Genomic DNA, 23,686 nt, shown 5'->3' with positions numbered 1-23,686 from the left:
ACAAACACCAACTGTGATGGTCAAGTTATTTTAGAGTTCTTTGATGGGTGGATGTTTAACACCCTTTTTTCATTGTCCATTGCAATACCATTGTTGTCACTATAGAGTGAGTGAGTGCATTTGGTTTTACGCCGCTTTTAGCAATATTCCAGCGATATCACGGCGGGGGACACCAGAAAATGGGCCCCACACATTGTACCCATGTGGGGAATCGAACCCGGGTCTTCGGCGTGACGAGCAAACGCTTTAACCACTAGACTACCCCACCGCCCCGTTGTCACTATAGAGGTGAAATATTGCTGAGGTGACATTACACTTTCACTCTTTCATTTTTCTTTATGGCTAGATTGCCTAAGATTGCTACTAGCTTAAGGAATGGTGTAAATCTAGCTGGAGCCCATGCTTAGAACAATCAGAACCAAAGGTACGAGTGAAGTCAATAGCCAGACAATGGCATCAAGTCCGTTCTTTGCACCACATTCATCTGTGGTATTGAACACATTTATCTTCAGTGGCCTCTCATCACCATTTTTGTCATTGGGCAGGAGTTTGTAACGGAACCTTCAGTAGTGATTTTGACAGATTGGAAATATTTAATGTTATCTTAGATTCTTCTAGTTAATGTGGCACAATTTCAAACAGGGTGGGAAGATACTGACATCTGCCGTTTGGTGTCACTGTGGGACCGAATTCAGTTTCCTTGAAAGAGTGACTTACTTTTGTAGATGAAGTCATTAATTGAAATTTCAAGAAATGACTGAAGGGTTTTCATTGCTGTTGCACAAAATAATGTGAAATGGCTGACCGTTTGTAACACGTGTACTGCATGGATTGGTGTGGGGTGAATAGTTACATCTTGGAACAAATTCTTGAGTCAAGCAGCTTGAATAAACTTAATGCTACAAACTCAAAGTGACATTCATTCACCTGCCCTCTGATCAACATACCTGATTTGTTGTAAACAGGGTTATGTGCATCCTTGATATCTCCTGGGTTTTAATATCATGTTTGTGGCTTGTCAAAAACAAATATGCATGCAAGAAGGTAGAGACCATGCTGTCTGTGGACATGCCAACCCTATCGTAAACATATATATATATATATTTACTACTGCTGTAGTTTGTGTTGTTTTTCATAATGATGATAGATTTGTATACTCTCATATCTTTGTTTAGTGTTCCCCCTTGGCAATTTAGGAGGGTGTAGCGCCCTGCCCTTTTTCGTCTCAATCGCAGTCATTAGCTATGGTGAGAGTGTATTTTCCAGATTTGAAATGCTTTTTTCAAATTCTAATGTGAAAATACAAACTGAGAAGAGTAAAAAAGAACTTTAGAATTGAAATCCTAAGACAATTTGACTTCATATACATTTTGTTGTTCTTTCAATAATCCTCACCAACATGCCCTTTTAAGTTATGAAGTGCCCTTTTCCATGAATTTACCCTGCCCTTTCTGAACCCTAGGGGGAACACTATTGTTTCTCAGTAATAAGACAGAAAACAAGACGTGTTACAATGATACATATTTAATGACAACCAGTGATATTGACATTTAGAAGACAATGAATTCTACTGTATCTTTGATTTGGATGGCCAGTCGCCTGGTGATTGGTAACATTCAATTATTGGCATTAACAAGTTGTGGAGAAACGGTCAATGGTATCGTAACTGAAAAGTCAACCAGACGGAATCAAATGTCAACATAGGTAAAAGTGACGATCTGGCAGCCTTGGTACTACACACGGATACAGCTTGGCTACACTTGAACCCAGGGTGGAACGAATGCAAACAAATGTACATCAAATACTTAATGCCAAACAATGAACATATCAGGGTTGGAAATTAACCATATCACAAGTAATTAGATTGTGAAACAAAACTTCCCTGAAACTATCATGAAATAAGTCCAATCTAGAACAACTTATTTGTTGATTGCAGTAGGAATATAATGGTAATTCACAGTATCTTATTTGGCCAGTAACAATGAAATTGATACATGAAGTGCAGCACAAGTTTTCACCTGCTGTAATTTCAAACCCTGATGAACAAAGCGAAATCGCTTTACATGATGCAAAGATAAATAGTACGACTATGACCCACCCTTGCCCGAACCCCCTGCAGTGACAAAACATGATACAAATGACTAAGAGTAGAAGACCATGACAAACTGTACAAAAAATGAATAGAGTGGATCTATTCAATGTTTCTGAGGGCTGGTATCCATTGCGGATGTGTTCAGTCTTTCACCGTTTTCACTTCATGTGGTCCGCAAACACCCTTTGAATGGTAATCACATGACTCGTGTCAATCAGTGGCACCAGTTTCCTCCTGTCTGCTGTTGGAATACATCTATTGAATCGCCATCCTCCATCTCCAGCTGAAACAGACACCACCATCAGTTCACAACAAAACTGGACCTCAATTACACCAAAACCTAATCAATTTGTTTCAAGTCATTAGAATTTATGTTATGTTCAGAACTCAATTTCCTAATAACAAACAAAAGTATTACAGTTTATTCAATCAGATGATGTGGCTTCTGTCATCTGGAAAGAGTTTAGTAAGATATATTCCACACTAAATGCCCTTGGCTAGGATGAGCGAGTTTTATGCCACACTCCGGAATATTGCGGCTAAATGGCAGCGGTGTGTAAATAATCGAGTCTGGACCAGACAATCCAGTTATCAACAACATGAGCATCAATACGCACAAATGGGAGCTCATGACATGTCAACCAAGTAAGCAAGTCTGACCACCTGAACCCATTAGTCGCCTCGTAAGACAAACTTGGTCGCCTTTCCAGGCAAGCATGGGCTGCTGAAGGCCTATTCTACCCCAGGTCCCTTTGGTTAGGAAGTAAAAACAAAACAAATATATTATTTGACTAAATACCAAAAAATCCTACCAAGGCAATCCAGCCTCTATCCCTGTATTTATTGTTTTCAATGAAATGTCACCTCAATCAAACCAATAAAAACAGCACAAACCAAGAAGTGTTAAATTCTGGTCGGGGAATTACAAGCATCATTTGCTGCCGACTCTGTGTCAACTTCTGGTCTAGAAGAACACTTCTATGCGTGCAGGGACAAGGATTCAGTCAATGAAAGTTATGTAGGCTCCCTAGCTAAACAACCGAAGTACTCACCAAAGAAGGGGAATCTGACTCGTTAATTGGATTTCCATCAAACCGGAATCGCACTTGTTGGGCTTGAATTCCCTGAGACAGGAAAGACCAAAAGAATTATCCATACTGTACAAAACAATGCAGAGGTGGAACTTAACTACTAGAAGCAATTTCTTCATGTGTTTAAAACATATAATTTAATAATGTAGATGCCCTATGTATCCATCCGACACGTGCCCTGATTTTATGACATGTTTGACTGTAATGCTGACTGGACTATTTCAAAGAACAATAACTCTACTAGTTATTATCAATAGTTATTATTGCAAAATTTAATAGCTTCATCATGAGCAGATATGAAAGGCAATCCAAGTTTATTTGCAGTTTGAAACCAAAAGTGGAAATTATCTAGTAGTCCACGGACAAGAAATATACCATTACTTGTTTGCGTGAAATGGAAAATGACTTGTGACAAGTTGTCACGGGCGTCTGGCAATGGGATTTTTGTAAGATACCATTACTTGTTTGCGTGAAATGGAAAATGACTTGTGACAAGTTGTCCCAGGCGTCTGGCAATGAGATTTTTTAACCCCTGCATGTATCCTTCCCAGTCACCAGATACCTGTACATGACCTACGTCTCCTAGGGAAGGAATGGTACATTCTCACCATGCTGTGGTACATGTTGCAGCAATAGGCCTTCTGTTCGGTCTGTTTTGTTTTGGCACGTGAGGTAAGATCATAATGCAGAAAATTGAAAAGAGTGAAGCTAAACCTTACACTGTTTAGGATTACACGATGCCACTTAGAAAGTGGTCAGATGCAACATATGTCATATTTGGGATTTCACTTTCTAATTAGAGTACAAATTCTAGTCGCGGTGGCTGAGCGGGTTAGGCGGCTGACTTTGAGTGCTGGTGATTAGGTGGCTGACTCTGAGGGTGCGAGTTCGAATCTCAGATGGGACTCAACCTAAAAAAGTACTAGAATTTGTACTTAACTGAGAAAGTGAAATCCCAAATATGACATATCTTACACTGTTTAATAACACAGAAAAATTAACCATAATCTATATTTTGAATGAACAAAAAAAACCACTGTCACCATATAAATATAAATTAAATAAATTATAACACATAAGAATTGGATAGCAAAAGGCAAGTGATCCTTTCTGAAATGATCAGTGGTGTTCATAATAGCACACATTCTAGATTACACGTCACATTCGTAGTTGACCACTTGTTGAAACCTATCGAGGTGTAAGATGTGTATCAAGTAGATCGTTTTAATATGAAGGAATTGTTGTTGCTGATAATGTTATATAACTCATTGGACTGAAACATGACACTGGCACCGGCTGCAAACTTTAACACTGATTATTCCGTTTATCAAACTGTAATTACATTTGAATAAGACTTATAACTCAATCTCAAATCCAATGAGCTTATCTGTTCAACAAAAAGTATGGAATCTGAGGCGTATAAATTGGGAGCAGTTGCATTACTAATTTTCAAGATTCTAGGACAGATTTAATGAGAACATACGAGATGCAACGTCTGCTACGTCATGTGACCAATTTCACCTCTTGATACAGTATGCTCTCAGTAAACCCAGTGTTCATGTTCTACATGATACTTATTCATAAAAACGTGTGTGGTTGTAAGAAAACCAGGACATTAGTTCTTTTATGTAACAGATCATTCTTTGCATTTATTCTAAAGTATATCGTATTCCACCAGTCGTACAGGGATAAACCCATTAGGCATATTATGCCTATGATATGTAACAACTTGTCTTTAATGCAATTGATAAGTTTATAAGGGTTCAGAAATACCATCGCCTGATGCCCAGGACAAGTCAGTTTTCATTTCGGGCAGTCAAACAGTGGTATCTTACCTGTCTGTGGACTACTATGTAATTTTCACTTAAGGCACTAACCAGCAAATAAACTTGGATTTTATTTCATATCTGCTCATAATGTAGCCATTATATTTCACAACAACAACAACAATTTCCAGTAGACATTAATGTCAAACATTGTGTCAATAAATCAGGGCAAGTGGAAACTTAGGACAAGTTACTTTCTTCAAGTCAATTGCCCTTAAAAATGTTTTTGGAACCACTGGTATGGTTGACATAACGTACGCAGTTAAAGGTGGTATGATACAATTTAATAAATATTTTTTTTATTAGAAATAACTGAAGAAAGAACCTAGGTACTGATGTCTTGCTGACATGTAGATTTAAGCAGGCAATTCCAAACTTACTTCTGGGAAAATGGCAGCCGTCTAGAAATGATTTGATTTCTAGGCATTTTACAAAAAGGTTTAATAAGGTTCTTAAAATGATGTTATGAGAACCAAAGGTACAAAATGTCTTTGCTCAGGTGAACAGATGGAATTCATTAGCATAACAACAATGTTTACAGGCGGGGGTAAAAGTTGTACAACATAAAACTCTGCTGTCTAGCAGTCAATACAAACGAAAATAAGTCATCACACACGCTGGTTCATGTTCAATGTCAAATTTTACACTGTCATTAAGAAAGTTAATATCTCTTCTAGGGCTGCAACGAATACACTATGTGACAAATATGATATGTATCAAGAATACTGGGTAGCGCATATGAACAAGAAGACATCAATATCCCCTGCAATATTTCCAATTTCAGTCAGTCACCTTTGTTGCCATGGAAACGCTAAAAATATTTTATCAAAAGATACCCAAACTACCAAAAGGCACAGATCTATCTATCTATGTGCCAAGTTTGGTGAAGAAATATTGAATGGTTTGAAAGTTCTGCTCCAGGACAGATGGATGGGGTGCATTTTAATAGCCTCCGCTAAACGCTTTGCTGTGCATTATAATTACTCAACACTATATTATATCGAAGTGATTGATGTACAATTTCCAACCCCATGCTGGCTGTTAAATCTTGTTTTTTGAAACAAGAAAGAACAAGAACTGATAGAGAAAGTGCCAAAACCGTTGTGATGTCTAGTGATGACAGTTCTAATTTAATGATTGAGATGAAACTATCAAAAGCCAATGATACGTCAACCAATGTTAAAACTGAAGACAAAATATCAACCTGTTTGTTCAAAACGAAATGGCAAGGTTTGTATCTGTGGGTTCTCAATAAAGAATGTAAAAACAAAATCACTTGTGCACTTTGTCTGAAAAAAGGAAACAATCTTTTCACTGATGGAATTGATAATTTCCTCACTTCCACGCTCAAGAGACAAGATGATAGTGCTGACCATAACCCTGCCGTCCAGAGCAGTGCACAGCACTGTCACTATAACGTATCTGTAACAGACTGTCATGACATCCAGGGATTGGGATAGGGCACTTTGACAATAGGATTATTAGCCATTTTCTGTATTTAGAATGGGCCACTGCTTATGTATCAATAACTCCACTGTGCAAAATGACCCATGACCCATGCCATTCCCCATCCCTGGATATCACTGGTCAGTGTTGTGACAAATCAAAGGAATCGAAGGAAATTAATTTGTAAACTTCACCATAATATACGAACTGTGACAACAGGAAATTGGTGCTATGAACCAAGTCGTGAATATGGCACAAAATTTTCTTAAATTGATGGACAGTTGCCAGCAGAAAAAATGCACTGCTTTCAAAAGAAAAAAAATGCATGCCAAACATCTGGTCTGTTGTGTTTTTGTGCATAAAACATGCATGTTTCTGTGTCTTGTAAGTACTGTATACCCATGTAAATCCTTGTTAATACTCTCCCGACTAGCCAACTAAGATAAATGTCAGAGATGGAATTGCTTCTGTTTCGCAATCCAAACTTTAGCAACATCTTTTGACATTTCTGCAAAGAGTAAGCACTGGACACAAGTCCAACTGAAATGACGGCTGTTTGCATAGTGACAACAAAGGGAGGGGTTGGCTACAGGACAATATGTGGTTACTGACAACACAGGGAGGGGTTGGCTACAGGACAATATGTGGTTACTGACAACACAGGGAGGGGTTGGCTACAGGACAATATGTGGTTACTGACAACACAGGGAGGGGTTGGCTACAGGACAATATGTGGTTACTGACAACAAAGGGAGGGGTTGGCTACAGGACAATATGTGGTTACTGACAACACAGGGAGGGGCTGGCTACAGGACAATATCTGGTTACTGACAACACAGGGAGGGGTTGGCTACAGAACAATATGTGGTTACTGACAACACAGGGAGGGGCTGGCTACAGGACAATATGTGGTTACTGTCAACACAGGGAGGGGCTGGCTACAGAACAATATGTGGTTACTGACTACACAGGGAGGGGTTGGCTACAGGACAATATGTGGTTACTGTCAACACAGGGAGGGGCTGGCTACAGGACAATATGTGGTTACTGACAACACTGGGAGGGGCTGGCTACAGGACAATATCTGGTTACTGACAACACAGGGAGGGGTTGGCTACAGGACAATATGTGGTTACTGACAACACAGGGAGGGGTTGGCTACAGGACAATATGTGGTTACTGACAACACAGGGAGGGGCTGGCTACAGGACAATATCTGGTTACTGACAACACAGGGAGGGGTTGGCTACAGGACAATATGTGGTTACTGACAACAAAGGGAGGGGCTGGCTACAGAACAATATGTGGTTACTGACAACACAGGGAGGGGCTGGCTACAGGACAATATGTGGTTACTGACAACACAGGGAGGGGCTGGCTACAGGACAATATCTGGTTACTGACAACACAGGGAGGGGCTGGCTACAGGACAATATCTGGTTACTGACAACACAGGGAGGGGTTGGCTACAGGACAATATGTGGTTACTGACAACAAAGGGAGGGGCTGGCTACAGGACAATATGTGGTTACTGTCAACACAGGGAGGGGCTGGCTACAGGACAATATGTGGTTACTGACAACACAGGGAGGGGTTGGCTACAGAACAATATGTGGTTACTGACAACACAGGGAGGGGTTGGCTACAGGACAATATGTGGTTACTGACAACACAGGGAGGGGCTGGCTACAGGACAATATCTGGTTACTGACAACACAGGGAGGGGTTGGCTACAGAACAATATGTGGTTACTGACAACAAAGGGAGGGGCTGGCTACAGAACAATATGTGGTTACTGACAACACAGGGAGGGGTTGGCTACAGGACAATATCTGGTTACTGACCACATCACTGACCATGTCATATGCCTCAAAGGATTCAATGTCACTTCGACTTAATGCTGCATAGGAAAGTGTTTCAGACATCCAAAATAATGCACCATCCATTACATAGAAATATTGCACTTACAACTCTTTGACAATAGGCAGACATGAGCTTCCTCAGCTGTGTGTTCTTCTTGATCTTGAAATGTACCACGCTGCCATCTTGACCAGCCACCTTAAGGTTGATGTGCTCACTGTTCTCGGGCTTGATCTCATCAACACCCTGAAAATCACAGATTAACATTCAGAGTAGGTCAACATTTACAGTGTCATCACTGTTTGGAAAACACAAACCCATGAAGACTACAAAAGGATGTATTCCACACAGCTTAATTTCAGGGAAGCTCAAAATGACTTAGATATTCATGGAACACTGGCTATAACAAATGGGAATCCATCATAACATTTTCAGGTCACAAATCAACAACATTCTGGATATGCTGGTAAAACAGTTTAGTACTATAGTGCAAAAACTATCTGTGGTGTCTGTTAGCAGTCTTCTTGTTCATCTAAGTCACAGACTGATCCCATGTTCTGTGTAGTCAACACTTGTGACCGATGTAGATAGTAAAGTATTTGACACAGTACAGTAAACAAATAATCTTTTGCCAATTAAATTGATCTAAACAGAACACAGACATACTGGGGCATATTTGGTACCATGACATACTATGAACACAGAATTATGCAAAAGACCGGCTTCATAAATTTTTCGAATCACTTGTTATCGTCCAACTGTGACTACTACCCCATATACTTATACACAGCAAACCATAATCGTTGATAGCACTCCCTAATGAAATGAGTAATGGGATAGATAACCTAGAATCCATATTATTGATCCACTGCAGCATACCAAAGAAACCTATACTGGTAGTTAGTTACTGGTAAATATAGGGATTCGACAAGGGAGAGTTAAATCCCTATCCTATTGATCGAGGCTAAACATTACACAAGAAAAAGAAAACATTAAAGATTGTTTTTGTTCGAGTAATCGAGAAACTAACAGCATAACAAGAGTCTGTAACACCTGAAGTATGAACACTGTGTTAGATGTGACATTAAAATCCGTAATGTATTCTGAAAGGAATTATTTAGTTGTCAAAATATTCTGACCATGTGAGGAACATGTGGTGTGAAGGGGAACTAGGATCAAAACAAACAATGCCGCTTCGTTCGGGTCTTGGTTTTAGAAAATATTTCATGAGGATTACAACAGCAGATAAGCCTGTTCATACGATTTACCTAAGGTTGAAAATTAAAAAAAAGTCGCAGACACAGCTTTCAGAATATTTTTAGAACTAAGGAGAAAGAAACCGAAGATGGAGAATGCGTAGCGGGACCTCGGAATAAAACGTGTTCAAAAGACATCACAATACAAAATATCGCTTTTGTTTCAAGGTTTTCATTAGCACAACGTTTGAGAATTTCATTTCAACTGAATGATGATAATTTTACCCCTTGGTTGCAGTTTTGTTGCAGCTGTTGTTCTGACATCTTTCCAAGGTGGAGAACCGCACTCCTTCTGAACGAAAATGGCGCACAAAGAAGGCAGTCTGGGATATGTTCCGAAAGAAGGTTCCCTGTGATTGGTCAAATATTTGACCTTCAGATGACCTTGGCTTATTTTGTCTATGTTACTTTTTTACTGCACCGGAAAAGTATGTAATAACTGGATGGTAGTTATTTCTATATTTTGAGATCAATGTCAGAGACAAAAGAAAGCATGCACAAAGCCTTTACGTTGGGCTTCCGAGCATTTTTAGAGAAACAGTCACACCAATGAAATGCCTTCATACAACTGTAGGTCATGCTTTTGTCAGACCGCGGGAAAAATTCTAACTTTTAAACCACGCAAGAGTGTCTGTTCCAAACGTTACAACATCATTTCTGTAAGTTATTCAACGGGAAACGTTGTAACGGGAAACGTCTGTACACGTATATACACCTATGAATTAAGGAGCCATACCTAACTTAGGTACAGACAGAATGTATTGTAAATATCGAAGGGTCCATGCACCGGCCGGTGAGTAGAAGCTTGGCAGGGAGCCTAGATAGTGGGGAAGTAGAAACTCCTCGAAAAGCCGCTGAACGTATGTCTCGGGTCGTTACGTAACCAGTGTAGCCAATATGATGGCAGCGTAGTATTTAAGATTGAGCCCGTTTTATTTCTAACAACTGATTAAGTTCGTTGGGTGTTGTAACAACTGAAATGCAACATGTAGAAGATAGATTAACTTCAGTTTAAGTCAAATAATTGGTATTAGTGCCCGTATTAGGACAGTAGATATGTAGTAAAGGTTTAAGTCGGTAGGTTATAGCTCACTGGCTTCGATTCTCGATTCACCGCGAAGATTTGTAAATTGTGCCGATAAAAACTTCTTTCACACATTCGTTTAATTTTAGAAGGAATACATACCTTTAGTTGAAAGGTATTTGTAAGTAATGGTGACACTTTTAGCACTTAAAAAATTGTTAGGGTGTAACTGAGGTGTGTGAAAAATATGACATTTCGCCGATCTGTTCTGATCCGCCATTGTTTGAGTATTCCTAGTTACCTCCTCAAAAACATACTATTAGGTGATATGTGTTTGCAAGTAATAGTGATAGTTTCATAATCAAAACAAAATGCGAGGATATATTTGAGGTGTGTGAAAAATATGACATTGCCGATCTGATTCGCCATTGATGCTTGAGGGTTATAGTTCCATAACTTCTTTCTTTCTTGTTGATCTCATTATTTGACAAAACTGGGAAGGTGTTTTAGAACGCTTTGTGACAGTTTTACATTTTATTTTTGAGGGCAGTGTAACAGTTTCAGTTAACATTTTGTTAATGTCCATGCCATTCCCCATGCAATAAAATATCTGAATTAATTATTAATGTAAACAAAAATGTCTCAAAGTAGATTGTTTAAAAGGACAGTTGATGTTAACACGTATTCTCGCGATACTTTTGCGTTCTTAAACATGTTTTGGGAGGGAAGGCCGCGGTGTAACATTCATGCTTTCATTCATATATGGACTTCTTTCTTTTATTCTTTTTCTTTATTTCTTTCATTCATTCATTCACATAATTCTTGCTCTTAATTCTTACTATAATTCATTCATTCATTGTAAAATTCCGACTGATACAATAAACTGGCTGAAGTTCTGTTTAACACAACTGAAGTTGCGCTGGGAACGAGCCAAGTCACTATGTGCGTTGGAGCATGGCGAGGCACAATTAGTTCAAATGGTAAAGAAAGGAAGCGAGTGACCCATCCCTGTTGTAGAGTATCCCTGGCTTGGTAGATATATGTATCATGTTTATAGCGGTCTCTGGTACAATTTCCCGAATATAACATCAAATGTTGGGTGCATTGACTGTCTTACTTGATCATGACTATGCTATTTCATTGAATGTTAACTACATTGCGTTTACCGATACATCATCGTGGATTTAGGCCTATATCGAACGGTGCGAGATATGACATGGATCGGCTGTTTATCAGTCACGTACCAACCAGGCAGTAGAACTCGTTCTACAACAGATTCTATCCCAGTCTGAGTGACAGCTACCAGATCTAACCTTCCTGCAAGCCAAACACAACAGCCTGTCACCCCGTCTGTCTGAATCCTTCATGGTGTTTCAAAATCCGTACTCGTTACCAGTTTCCGTTTTTGATTACTCACGTTGTCGTCCTTACAACTCCATGTGCTAACAGCGTAAGAAACATCTTGTATCACTCAATTTTATAAAATCTTATTCTGTTATCCGCCCCCCCCCCCTTCCCCTTGTCTTCCAGTCCGGGCAACGCGAAGCTTGTACATTTCCCGCCTCTAGGATAGCGCCACCTGGAGTCTTATATCATAAAGAGTAATTAGTGTGAGGTCACCCCTCCGCGCTTCATAATTAGTCTCTATTAGACACAAATAGGCAGCTTAGGCGAACATCTAGTCTTTGAAATGAACATAGCTATCGAATACCGGTCCCCAAATTGTGTTCTTTAATGTAATAAAAAAAGGGCCCACAGACTTTCTTCAGGATGGGGCGTGTATGTAGACGGTGGCGGTGATGCGTATAATGATGTATACAACCTACATTCTCCACTGTAATATCCGCAGCGGAACAATGGTTCATTATATTGTATGGTGTAGAACAGAGCCCCCTTCTCGTGAAAAGAACATTAAGTGTACTAAGTCTTTGAATGTCATTTATTAGTGAAAATGCATAAGAATGAAGATTTTTATGGATATCAACTTCTTTATGTGAGAACACAACGTTTCGGAGTTAATGCTTACTCCTTCATCAGGTGATTGAGAAAGGGATACAGAGGTGTATTTATATGTACAGGTAAACATCGGATACCCGGGTATCCCCAATCATGTACATCGTCCTTACCCCGTATGTGTGTTATGTAAACATATCTAATCAACTGTAATGCATTACCATTGGCTTCCATCATTGTTATCATAACTATCGGCTTCCTATCAGTGCTTGTTTATACTGGCTTCCAGCTTTCGTTAACTCATTCCACTTGTTACTTTGTTATTGTTTTACCTGTACATATAAATACACCTCTGTATCCCTTTCTCAATCACCTGATGAAGGAGTAAGCATTAACTCCGAAAACGTTGTGTTCTCACATAAAGAAGTTGATATCCATAAAAATCTTCATTCTTATTAAGTGTACTATTATATCCTATGATAGACCTTGGTGCACCACCCCGCTTGTGTCCCTTAGAATACAAATGTGAAATTACATATGTTTTGACAACAATATTACAGATATGATCACACAATGCACAAAAGCCATGTCATATACCGACCAATGTCATGTCACATGTACATAGCTACCATGTTACAACTGATCACTGTGATGTCACACGTCTATCATGTCATATGTGATCACTGTGATGTCACACGTCTACCATGTTACAAGTGGTCACAGTGATATAGCACATCTACCATGTTACATGTGATCACAGTGATGTTACACATATATCTATGATATCACATGTAATCACTGTGATGTCGTCAATGTATCTACCGTGTCACATGTGATCACTGTTGGTCACGCGTTTACCATGACACGTCATCTCTGTGATGTAACACGTCTACCATGTTACATGTGATCAATGTGATGTCACATACTTCATGTCATATGTGATCACTGTGATGTCACACGTTTACCATGCTGCATCTGACCACTGTGATGTAACACATTGCTACCATGTCATATGTGATCACTGTCATGTCACATGGATGTCTACCATGTTACCTCTGATCACTGTGATGTCACACAGATGTTTAACACATCATGTGTGAAAACTGTGATGTCACGTGGCTGTCACATCTTGCTGCAATGTAACTTGTGATCACTGTGATGTCGCGCATATCTTCCATGCCACATGTGATCACTGTGATGTCACATATACTGAGTCAAAAAAGAAACTTCACAAAATGTAATTTTTAAAAATAATGAATAATTTTTCCCTGAAGATACATCTATGTATCCAAAATTATTAGGATTCCTGTCTTTCGACTCTAGAAAAACATTAGCAAAACTCACTCAAGCCCATCCATTTGTCATGCATATGACGTTAGTGCCAAATCAGGTTTTGCACATGCAGTCGATCCCATGATCCTCACATCAAAGTTTTCTTCATTTGCACACGTTTGCATTGGCCTCAAGAATTGAAAAACACTTTTAAACCACAGTTCTAATGGTACTTTAAATGCCACGATTGTCAAATGTGCAACTTGAATGCGCTGTTGGCAAGAGTAATGGGATGCAGTCGTCGTACTGTGTATGACTTGTGAGGTCATCTACAGCAAACTGGCACCACTTCTGGTGGTGGATGTCAGATATATCTACCATGCCACATGTAATCACTGTCATGTCACACATACCTACCATGAATGTCACCTATAGCTATGCCTACATTGTGACTTGGTCACTGTGATGTCACACATCTACCATTTACATGTGATCACTGTCATGCTGCACATCTAACGTTACATGTGATTGCTGTCATGTCACACATACACTAGTGTGTCGATGATGACACTGTGTGTAAGTCAGAGCAGAAGTGTGGGCGAGATGACAGTGTTCTGTAGTTACATTAAAGTAATGTTGTTCTATATTAACACTAAAGTGAAATGGTTCTGTAGTTGCATCAAAGTAACATGGTCCTGCAGTAACATCATAGTAACATTGTTCTATAATTGCACTAAAGTAATGCTGTTCCATGTTAACATCAAAGTAACGTTCTGTAGTCACATTAAAGTAACATTGTCCTTATGTCACACTAAAGTAACATTGTTCTGTAGTTGCACTAAAGTAATGCTGTTCTATGTTAACATTAAAGTAACAATGTCCTGTAGTCACATCAAAGTAGCATTGTTCTGTAGTTGCACTAAAGTAATGCTGTTCTATGTTAACATTAAAGTAACAATGTCCTGTAGTCACATCAAAGTAACATTGTTCTGTAGTTGCACTAAAGTAATGCTGTTCTATGTTAACATTAAAGTAACAATGTCCTGTAGTCACATCAAAGTAGCATTGTTCTGTAGTTGCACTAAAGTAATGCTGTTCTATGTTAACATTAAAGTAACAATGTCCTGTAGTCACATCAAAGTAGCATTGTTCTGTAGTTGCACTAAAGTAATGCTGTTCTATGTTAACATTAAAGTAACAATGTCCTGTAGTCACATCAAAGTAGCATTGTTCTGTAGTTGCACTAAAGTAATGCTGTTCTATGTTAACATTAAAGTAACAATGTCCTGTAGTCACATCAAAGTAACATTGTTCTGAAACATTGGTCTGCAGTCAAAGTAAAGTAAGACTGTAAATGTTGACAAGTGACTTTCTTTGTATGTGAAGAGAAAACAAGGCAAAACTTTCTGCAGTAAGTTCTGTATATTGAACCAAAGATTATACGAGCATTGTCACAGAAAGACCAGAGTATCATGGGAAAAGTGAGTGCAGGCTACACTACATATACATGGTATACATGTTGTAATGTCACCAAGAACATTATCTCTGCATTGCACACACTTGGTATAATCTTTGTATTGTTCCACAGACATGTGATTCAATCTGTAATGATATAAACGTATGTGGTATAATCTCTGTATTGTTGTACAAAAACATGTGACTCATTCTGTAATGGTATAAACTTACATGGTATAATCTCTGTATTGATGTACAGGCACATGGTGTAATCTCTGTATTGTTCTAAAGACACATGATTCAGTCTGTAATGATATAAACTTACATGGTATAATCTCTGTATTGTTGTACAGATACATGGTGTAGTCTCTTTGTTGTTGTACAGAAACATGTGACTCAATGTGTAATGATATAAACTCACATGGCATAATCTCTGTATTGTTGTACACACACGTTTATCATTTTGTAATGCTATAAAGTTGCATGCTATAATCTTCTTATGACATAAGTCTCATGGTACAATATTTGTTATGACATTAAGATGCATAGGAAAAATTCCTGTAATGATATAAATGCAAATGGTATAATATCTCATCAATATTAAGACACATGGTACAATATTTGTAGTGTTATAAAAATATAGGGAAACAATGTGCAAGAATATAAGATTACACAGTTAAGTATCTGCAAATATATAATGACACATGGTACAAGGACCAGTGTTCATGTTAACACAGTAACCTGTGTTTTCTTGCAAAATAAACATGCAATAAATATTTTGCATACATGTTTTTGAAGAATAGATTCTGATCTTCGTACATTATTTTAAAAAGTACCATATAACAGCGACATACAAGAAAAAACAATAATTTTTGAAATGATTAAGGGTTGTAATGAAAATTTCATATGCAAAAGTTTTTGATACTTGTACCAGAGACCACATATGGTCTGTGCTTGTACAAAACCTACTGCGAACACTGAGGATACACGGTACAAGCTCTGTAAATATATTTATAAGGATGCATGGTACAAGCTCTGTAACAAAATGACACTCAATATATAGAAACACGAGAGTTTTGAGAAGAGGTAAGAGGTGGACCAGCAAGTTGGACACAGCTGGTAGAACTACCCTCTTGCTGAACACAGCCAATATAATAGCACAGTCATATAGGCTCTTTGGCTGTAAACTATTGTGCACTGTAGGACATTCACATGTCTTCTACAAACAGAACAACAAGTATACACATCTCTGCTGAGCCAGCACTGCAGTCAGCGTTACAGTGCTTCATCCTCCTGTGTTAGCTGACACAGGCCAACACACCCTGGAGTATAGCAAAGGTTGTATATACAAATGTTCAATGCATGCAATATTATTGTTACTTCACTGTTTACATTTACACACAAGCTTCTTGTAAACATTGATAATGACCATATGGTTTATCAATGACCTGCAGTTTCAAATCAACAGGCAACACACTGATTAGTAAGAAATGATAGTCATTTTCTCCAGCATTCAAAACACAGATTCTGTGTTTCTCTTAAGGTCCCAAAATACCTTCTGTGTTGATACAGGGATCATGTGAGCTACATCTGAATATCTTCTGCGTATTTGAAAGGATTTTAGTGTTACATTCTCTAAGTATTTTAATCTATACATGCTTCCACAGCAATTTCACATCTACATGGACAGGATAATCCTGTGATTGAAGTCGTGAACATCAATCCACATAAATGTGACATGAATCCACCAAGTCAGCCTGTCTACCAAGTCAGCCTGTCCGCCAAGCCCACTTTAATGTCTCTTATGACAAACATGGGTTTTTGAAAATCAGTTGTATCCTGTATCTAGCCATTTTAGCAGGGGAGTGAGTAGTGTTTGAGAGCACAATTCACATAATCAAATATTAGTAAGTATGATTTTGTATTCTTTCTCGTACAGTACATACATAGGCCTATCTTGAATACATGGTCGTCTGATCTATCTGATAATAGTCACCTATTTTGATTTGATGACAAATGCAAAACAACCAGTTTGAACAGAAGCTACCATGACTTTCACTCTTTCATCTCGGTCACTGATTGAAACAGTAACCAGTCACACATCAATGAGAGTGGATGTCCTCGAGTCTGAGTGACTTCACTGCTTCTTCCCGTATCTTGTACTTCTGCACCTTTCCCGTTACAGTCAGAGGGTACTCCGTCACAAACTGGACGTAGCGCGGAACCTTGAAGCGACTCAACTGGAAGAAACACAGAGACATCGTTTACACACAGCACAAACTAACAATGTAATGAGGGCATATCACATAGTGCACCTTTATTAGAAGCTTGGTAGTAGAAGAGTCGAATGTGTGGAGAATAGCCCAAGCTGCCTGATGAATAAAGACAACATATTCTTTCAGAACCTGACATCTCTCCAGCATCATTTACTATCAGTCTTAAAGTCTGAAGGTCAGTTCTTTCCTATTGGATGCAACACTCTAAGTAGGGGAGATATACAGAAGGGATGATATATGCAGTTGGGACAGACAAGCTATGGGCAGTAGGAACACCTACCATCTCCTTGCAGTAGGCCTTTATCTCTGCCTCTGTCACAGTCTGTCCATCCTTTGGCTGAACCCAAGCACACACCTCCTCCCCCAGTCGCTCGTCTGGCACACCGATTACCTGCACAAACAGGTTGCATGCAATACAATAATAACACAATGTTGTAGAGGGACAACAGAATGCTGAAGAGGGACAACACAATGTTGAAGTGCAAATAGCCCAATGTTGCAGTGGGATAACACAAAGGTGAAGAGGGATAACACAATGTTGAATTGGGATAACAATGCTGCAGTTGAATAACACAATGTTGAAGTGGGATAACACAATGCTGCAGTGGGATAACACAATGGTGAAGTGCAAATAACACAAGGTTGCAGTGGATAACACAATGGTGAAGTGCAGATAACACAAAGTTACAGTGGGATTACACAATGTTGAAGGGCAGATAACACAATGTTGCAGTTGGATAACACCACGGAGAAGTGTCAATTAATACCACAATGAAATAATGGGTCAATGTAATATTGTACATAGCATTTCCAGAATGCCGTCCACCAAACAAATGCTGAGACGCGGTCGACTAGCTCTTCAACTACCCAGGTTGACATCTACCTACCTGCACATCCTTGACCTTCGGGTGTGTGTACAGCAGTTCCTCAATCTCCGTTGGGTAGATGTTCTCCCCGCCACGGATGATCATGTCCTTCGTCCGACCAACAATTTTACAATAGCCGTCTTCATCTATAGTGGCAATGTCCCTGCCAACAAAACATTCAGTGTGTCACATAAAGTGGCTAATCTTGTCATCTGTAGGGATGTCCCTGGCATTAGAATACAGCTGACTTCCACAAGCAGCCCCTGACTTCCCAACACATCCCCTGACTTCCACACGCAGCCCCTTACTTACCAACACATCCCCTGACTTCCCAACACAGACCCTTACTTCCACAAGCAGCCCCTGACTTCCACACGCAGCCCCTGACTCAGCCACACAAACCCTGACTTCCACACACAAACCCTGACTTCCACCACAGAGACTCTATCTTCCCACACACAGACAATGACTTCCCCAAACAGACCCCCTGACTTCCAAACACAGACCCTGACTTCTATACACAGACCCTAACATCCACACATTTTTACACACATACCCTGACTTTCACAGACCCTTACGTCTACACAAAGACCCTGACTTCCCAGCAAAGACGCTGACCTCCCCACATAGACCATGCCTTCCCTCACACAGAAACTGACTTAACCCACACAGACTATGAGTTCTACACAGACCCCTGACTTTCACACACAGACCCCTGACTTTCCCACACTGACCGTGTCTTACCCACAGACACCCTGACTTCAACACACCAACCCTGACTTCAACACACCAACCCTGTCTTCCCCACACCAACCCTGTCTTCACCACATCTGACTTCCCCAGACAGACCCTGATTTTCACAAAATGATTCTCACTTACCCATATCAACCCTGCCTTCCCAACAATGAATCTGACTTCCCCAAAGGCACCCTGACTTCCCCAAACCGACCCTGACTTCCCCACAACAACCCTGTCTTCCCCAAACTGACCCTGTCTTCCCAACACCAACCATGACTTATCCAGACACAATGACTTTGCCAAACGGACACTGACTTCCCTACAGAGACCCTGACTCCCATACACAGATGCTAACTTCCTCACACACCCTGACTTACCACAGATACCTTGACTTACCAACACCCTGACTTCTAAACACAAACCCTGACTTCTATACACAGACGCCCACCTCCCCATAAAGACCCTGATTTTCCCACACAGAGGATGTCTTCAAAACACAGATCCTGACCTCACCACTCAGGACAAGTCTTCCCACACAGAACCCTGACTTCCAAACACAGACCATGTCTTACTCACACAGATTATGTCTCACTCACTCAGACCCTGACTTCCAAACAGATTCTGTCTTACTCACACAGAACCTTGACTTCCAAACACAGACTATGTCTTACTCACACAGATTATGTCTCACTCACTCAGACCCTGACTTCCAAACAGATTCTGTCTTACTCATACAGAACCTTGACTTCCAAACACAGACTATGTCTTACTCACACAGAACCTTGACTTCCAAACACAGACTATGTCTTACTCACACAGATTATGTCTCACTCACTCAGACCCTGACTTCCAAACAGACTATGTCTTACTCACGCAGAACTCTGACTTCCAAAACAGAGACTATGTCTTACTCACACAGAACCTTGACTTCAAAACACAGACTATGTCTTACCAGCAAAGACACTGACCTCCCCACATAGACCATGCCTTCCCTCACACAGAAACTGACTTAACCCACACAGACTATGAGTTCTACACAGACCCCTGACTTCCACACAAAGGCCCGGACTTTCCCACACTGACCGTGTCTTACCCACAGACACCCTGACTTCAACACACCAACCCTGACTTCAACACACCAACCCTGTCTTCCCCACACCAACCCTGTCTTCACCACATCTGACTTCCCCAGACAGACCCTGATTTTCACAAAATGATTCTCACTTACCCATATCAACCCTGCCTTCCCAACAATGAATCTGACTTCCCCAAAGGCACCCTGACTTCCCCAAACACAGACTATGTCTTACTCACACAGATTATGTCTCACTCACTCAGACCCTGACTTCCAAACAGATTCTGTCTTACTCACACAGAACCCTGACTTCCAAACACAGACTATGTCTTACTCACACAGAACCTTGACTTCCAAACACAGACTATGTCTTACTCACGCAGAACTCTGACTTCCAAAACAGAGACTATGTCTTACTCACACAGAACCTTGACTTCAAAACACAGACTATGTCTTACTCACACAGAATCCTGACTTCCATACAGATTCTGTCTTACTGACACAGACTATGTCTTACTCACACAGACTATGTCTTACTCACGCAGACCCTGACTTCCAAACAGATTATGTCTTACTCACACAGACTATGTCTTACTCACGCAGACTATGTCTTACCCACGCAGACCCTGACTTCCAAACAGATTCTGTCTTACTGACACAGACTATGTCTTACTCACACAGACTATGTCTTACTCACGCAGACCCTGACTTCCAAACAGATTATGTCTTACTCACACAGACTATGTCTTACTCACACAGAGTATGTCTTACTCACACAGACTATGTCTTACTCACACAGACCCTGACTTCCAAACAGATTCTGTCTTACTCACACAGACTATGTCTTACTCACACAGACTATGTCTTACTCACGCAGACCCTGACTTCCAAACAGATTCTGTCTTACTCACACAGACTATGTCTTACTCACACAGACTATGTCTTACTCACGCAGACCCTGACTTCCAAACAGATTCTGTCTTACTCACACAGACTATGTCTTACTCACACAGAGTATGTCTTACTCACACAGACTATGTCTTACTCACACAGACCCTGACTTCCAAACAGATTCTGTCTTACTCACACAGACTATGTCTTACTCACACAGACTATGTCTTACTCACGCAGACCCTTACTTCCAAACAGATTCTGTCTTACTCACACAGACTATGTCTTACTCACGCAGACCCTGACTTCCAAACAGATTATGTCTTACTCACACAGACTATGTCTTACTGACACAGACTATGTCTTACTCACACAGAGTATGTCTTACCCACACAGACCCTGACTTCCATACAGGTTCTGTCTTACTCACACAGACTATGTCTTACTCACACAGACTATGTCTTACTGACACAGGCTATGTCTTACTCACACAGACCCTGACATCCAAACAGATTCTCTCTTACCCACATAGAACCCTGACTTCCAAACACAGATTCTCTTTTACTCACAGAGACCCTGACTTCTATACACAGACCCCTGACTTTCACACACAGACCCCTGACTTTCCCACACTGACCGTGTCTTACCCACAGACACCCTGACTTCAACACACCAACTCTGACTTCAACACACCAACCCTGTCTTCCCCACACCAACCCTGTCTTCACCACATCTGACTTCCCCAGACAGACCCTGATTTTCACAAAATGATTCTCACTTACCCATATCAACCCTGCCTTCCCAACAATGAATCTGACTTCCCCAAAGGCACCCTGACTTCCCCAAACCGACCCTGACTTCCCCACAACAACCCTGTCTTCCCCAAACTGACTCTGTCTTCCCCACAGACCCTGACTTAACCAAACCAACCCTGACTTCCCCACACCAACCCTGTCTTCACCAAACTGACCCTGTCTTCCCAACACCGACCATGACTTATCCAGACACAATGACTTTGCCAAACGGACACTGACTTCCCTACAGAGACCCTGACTCCCATACACAGACGCTAACTTCCTCACACACCCTGACTTTCCACAGATACCTTGACTTACCAACACCCTGACTTCTAAACACAAACCCTGACTTCTATACACAGACGCCCACCTCCCCATAAAGACCCTGATTTTCCCACACAGAGGATGTCTTCAAAACACAGATCCTGACTTCCCCCACACAGACCAACACTTCCCCAACAGACCCAGACTTCAACCACTCAGACTATGACTTTCCTACACCCTCACCTCCCCACTCAGGACAAGTCTTCCCACACAGAACCCTGACTTCCAAACACAGACTATGTCTTACTCACACAGATTATGTCTCACTCACTCAGACCCTGACTTCCAAACAGATTCTGTCTTACTCACACAGAACCTTGACTTCCAAACACAGACTATGTCTTACTCACACAGATTATGTCTCACTCACTCAGACCCTGACTTCCAAACAGATTCTGTCTTACTCATACAGAACCTTGACTTCCAAACACAGACTATGTCTTACTCACACAGAACCTTGACTTCCAAACACAGACTATGTCTTACTCACACAGATTATGTCTCACTCACTCAGACCCTGACTTCCAAACAGACTATGTCTTACTCACGCAGAACTCTGACTTCCAAAACAGAGACTATGTCTTACTCACACAGAACCTTGACTTCAAAACACAGACTATGTCTTACCAGCAAAGACACTGACCTCCCCACATAGACCATGCCTTCCCTCACACAGAAACTGACTTAACCCACACAGACTATGAGTTCTACACAGACCCCTGACTTCCACACAAAGGCCCGGACTTTCCCACACTGACCGTGTCTTACCCACAGACACCCTGACTTCAACACACCAACCCTGACTTCAACACACCAACCCTGTCTTCCCCACACCAACCCTGTCTTCACCACATCTGACTTCCCCAGACAGACCCTGATTTTCACAAAATGATTCTCACTTACCCATATCAACCCTGCCTTCCCAACAATGAATCTGACTTCCCCAAAGGCACCCTGACTTCCCCAAACACAGACTATGTCTTACTCACACAGATTATGTCTCACTCACTCAGACCCTGACTTCCAAACAGATTCTGTCTTACTCACACAGAACCCTGACTTCCAAACACAGACTATGTCTTACTCACACAGAACCTTGACTTCCAAACACAGACTATGTCTTACTCACGCAGAACTCTGACTTCCAAAACAGAGACTATGTCTTACTCACACAGAACCTTGACTTCAAAACACAGACTATGTCTTACTCACACAGAATCCTGACTTCCATACAGATTCTGTCTTACTGACACAGACTATGTCTTACTCACACAGACTATGTCTTACTCACGCAGACCCTGACTTCCAAACAGATTATGTCTTACTCACACAGACTATGTCTTACTCACGCAGACTATGTCTTACCCACGCAGACCCTGACTTCCAAACAGATTCTGTCTTACTGACACAGACTATGTCTTACTCACACAGACTATGTCTTACT

The 23,686-nt window shown here is 40.6% G+C and overlaps 2 protein-coding genes across 3 annotated transcripts in view; both read right to left on the bottom strand.

Annotated features, from left to right (window-relative positions):
• Nucleotides 1-1,508: 1,508 nt before the first annotated feature.
• LOC137274698 (small ubiquitin-related modifier 2-A-like) lies at nucleotides 1,509-9,917 on the bottom strand. The gene is made up of 4 exons (XM_067808046.1): nucleotides 9,797-9,917; nucleotides 8,424-8,561; nucleotides 3,145-3,216; nucleotides 1,509-2,375 (listed from the first exon to the last, which is right to left on the bottom strand). The coding sequence occupies exons 1-4, from the start codon at nucleotides 9,833-9,835 to the stop codon at nucleotides 2,307-2,309; spliced, it is 318 nt and encodes a 105-aa protein (XP_067664147.1). The 5' UTR covers nucleotides 9,836-9,917; the 3' UTR covers nucleotides 1,509-2,306.
• Nucleotides 9,918-15,223: 5,306 nt separating this feature from the next.
• LOC137273066 (medium-chain acyl-CoA ligase ACSF2, mitochondrial-like) overlaps nucleotides 15,224-23,686 on the bottom strand; it is a 57,262-nt gene continuing 48,799 nt past the window's right edge. For both annotated transcript variants that reach the window (XM_067805514.1, XM_067805515.1), the window contains exons 13-15: nucleotides 18,439-18,580; nucleotides 17,832-17,942; nucleotides 15,224-17,515 (exon numbers count right to left, since the gene is read on the bottom strand). In XM_067805514.1, coding sequence (XP_067661615.1) covers nucleotides 17,378-17,515; nucleotides 17,832-17,942; nucleotides 18,439-18,580 — 391 coding nt within the window. In that variant the 3' untranslated portion in view covers nucleotides 15,224-17,377. The remainder of the gene's footprint in view (nucleotides 17,516-17,831; nucleotides 17,943-18,438; nucleotides 18,581-23,686) is intronic.

This window comes from Haliotis asinina, chromosome 2, assembly GCF_037392515.1.
Source record: "Haliotis asinina isolate JCU_RB_2024 chromosome 2, JCU_Hal_asi_v2, whole genome shotgun sequence".
In the NCBI taxonomy this organism is placed as follows: Eukaryota; Metazoa; Mollusca; class Gastropoda; order Lepetellida; family Haliotidae; genus Haliotis; species Haliotis asinina.
Note: the sequence above shows the minus strand (reverse complement) of the source record. Positions and strands in the feature narration are given on the sequence as shown.

Coding starts and splice junctions, on each gene's coding strand:
- LOC137274698 (XM_067808046.1), bottom strand. CDS start 9,835: ATGTCAGAACAACAGCTGCAACAAAACTGCAACCAAGGG. Junction 8,562..9,796: donor AACAAAACTGCAACCAAGGG/GTAAAATTATCA, acceptor TGTGATTTTCAG/GGTGTTGATGAGATCAAGCC. Junction 3,217..8,423: donor CTGCCTATTGTCAAAGAGTT/GTAAGTGCAATA, acceptor TTCCTGTCTCAG/GGAATTCAAGCCCAACAAGT.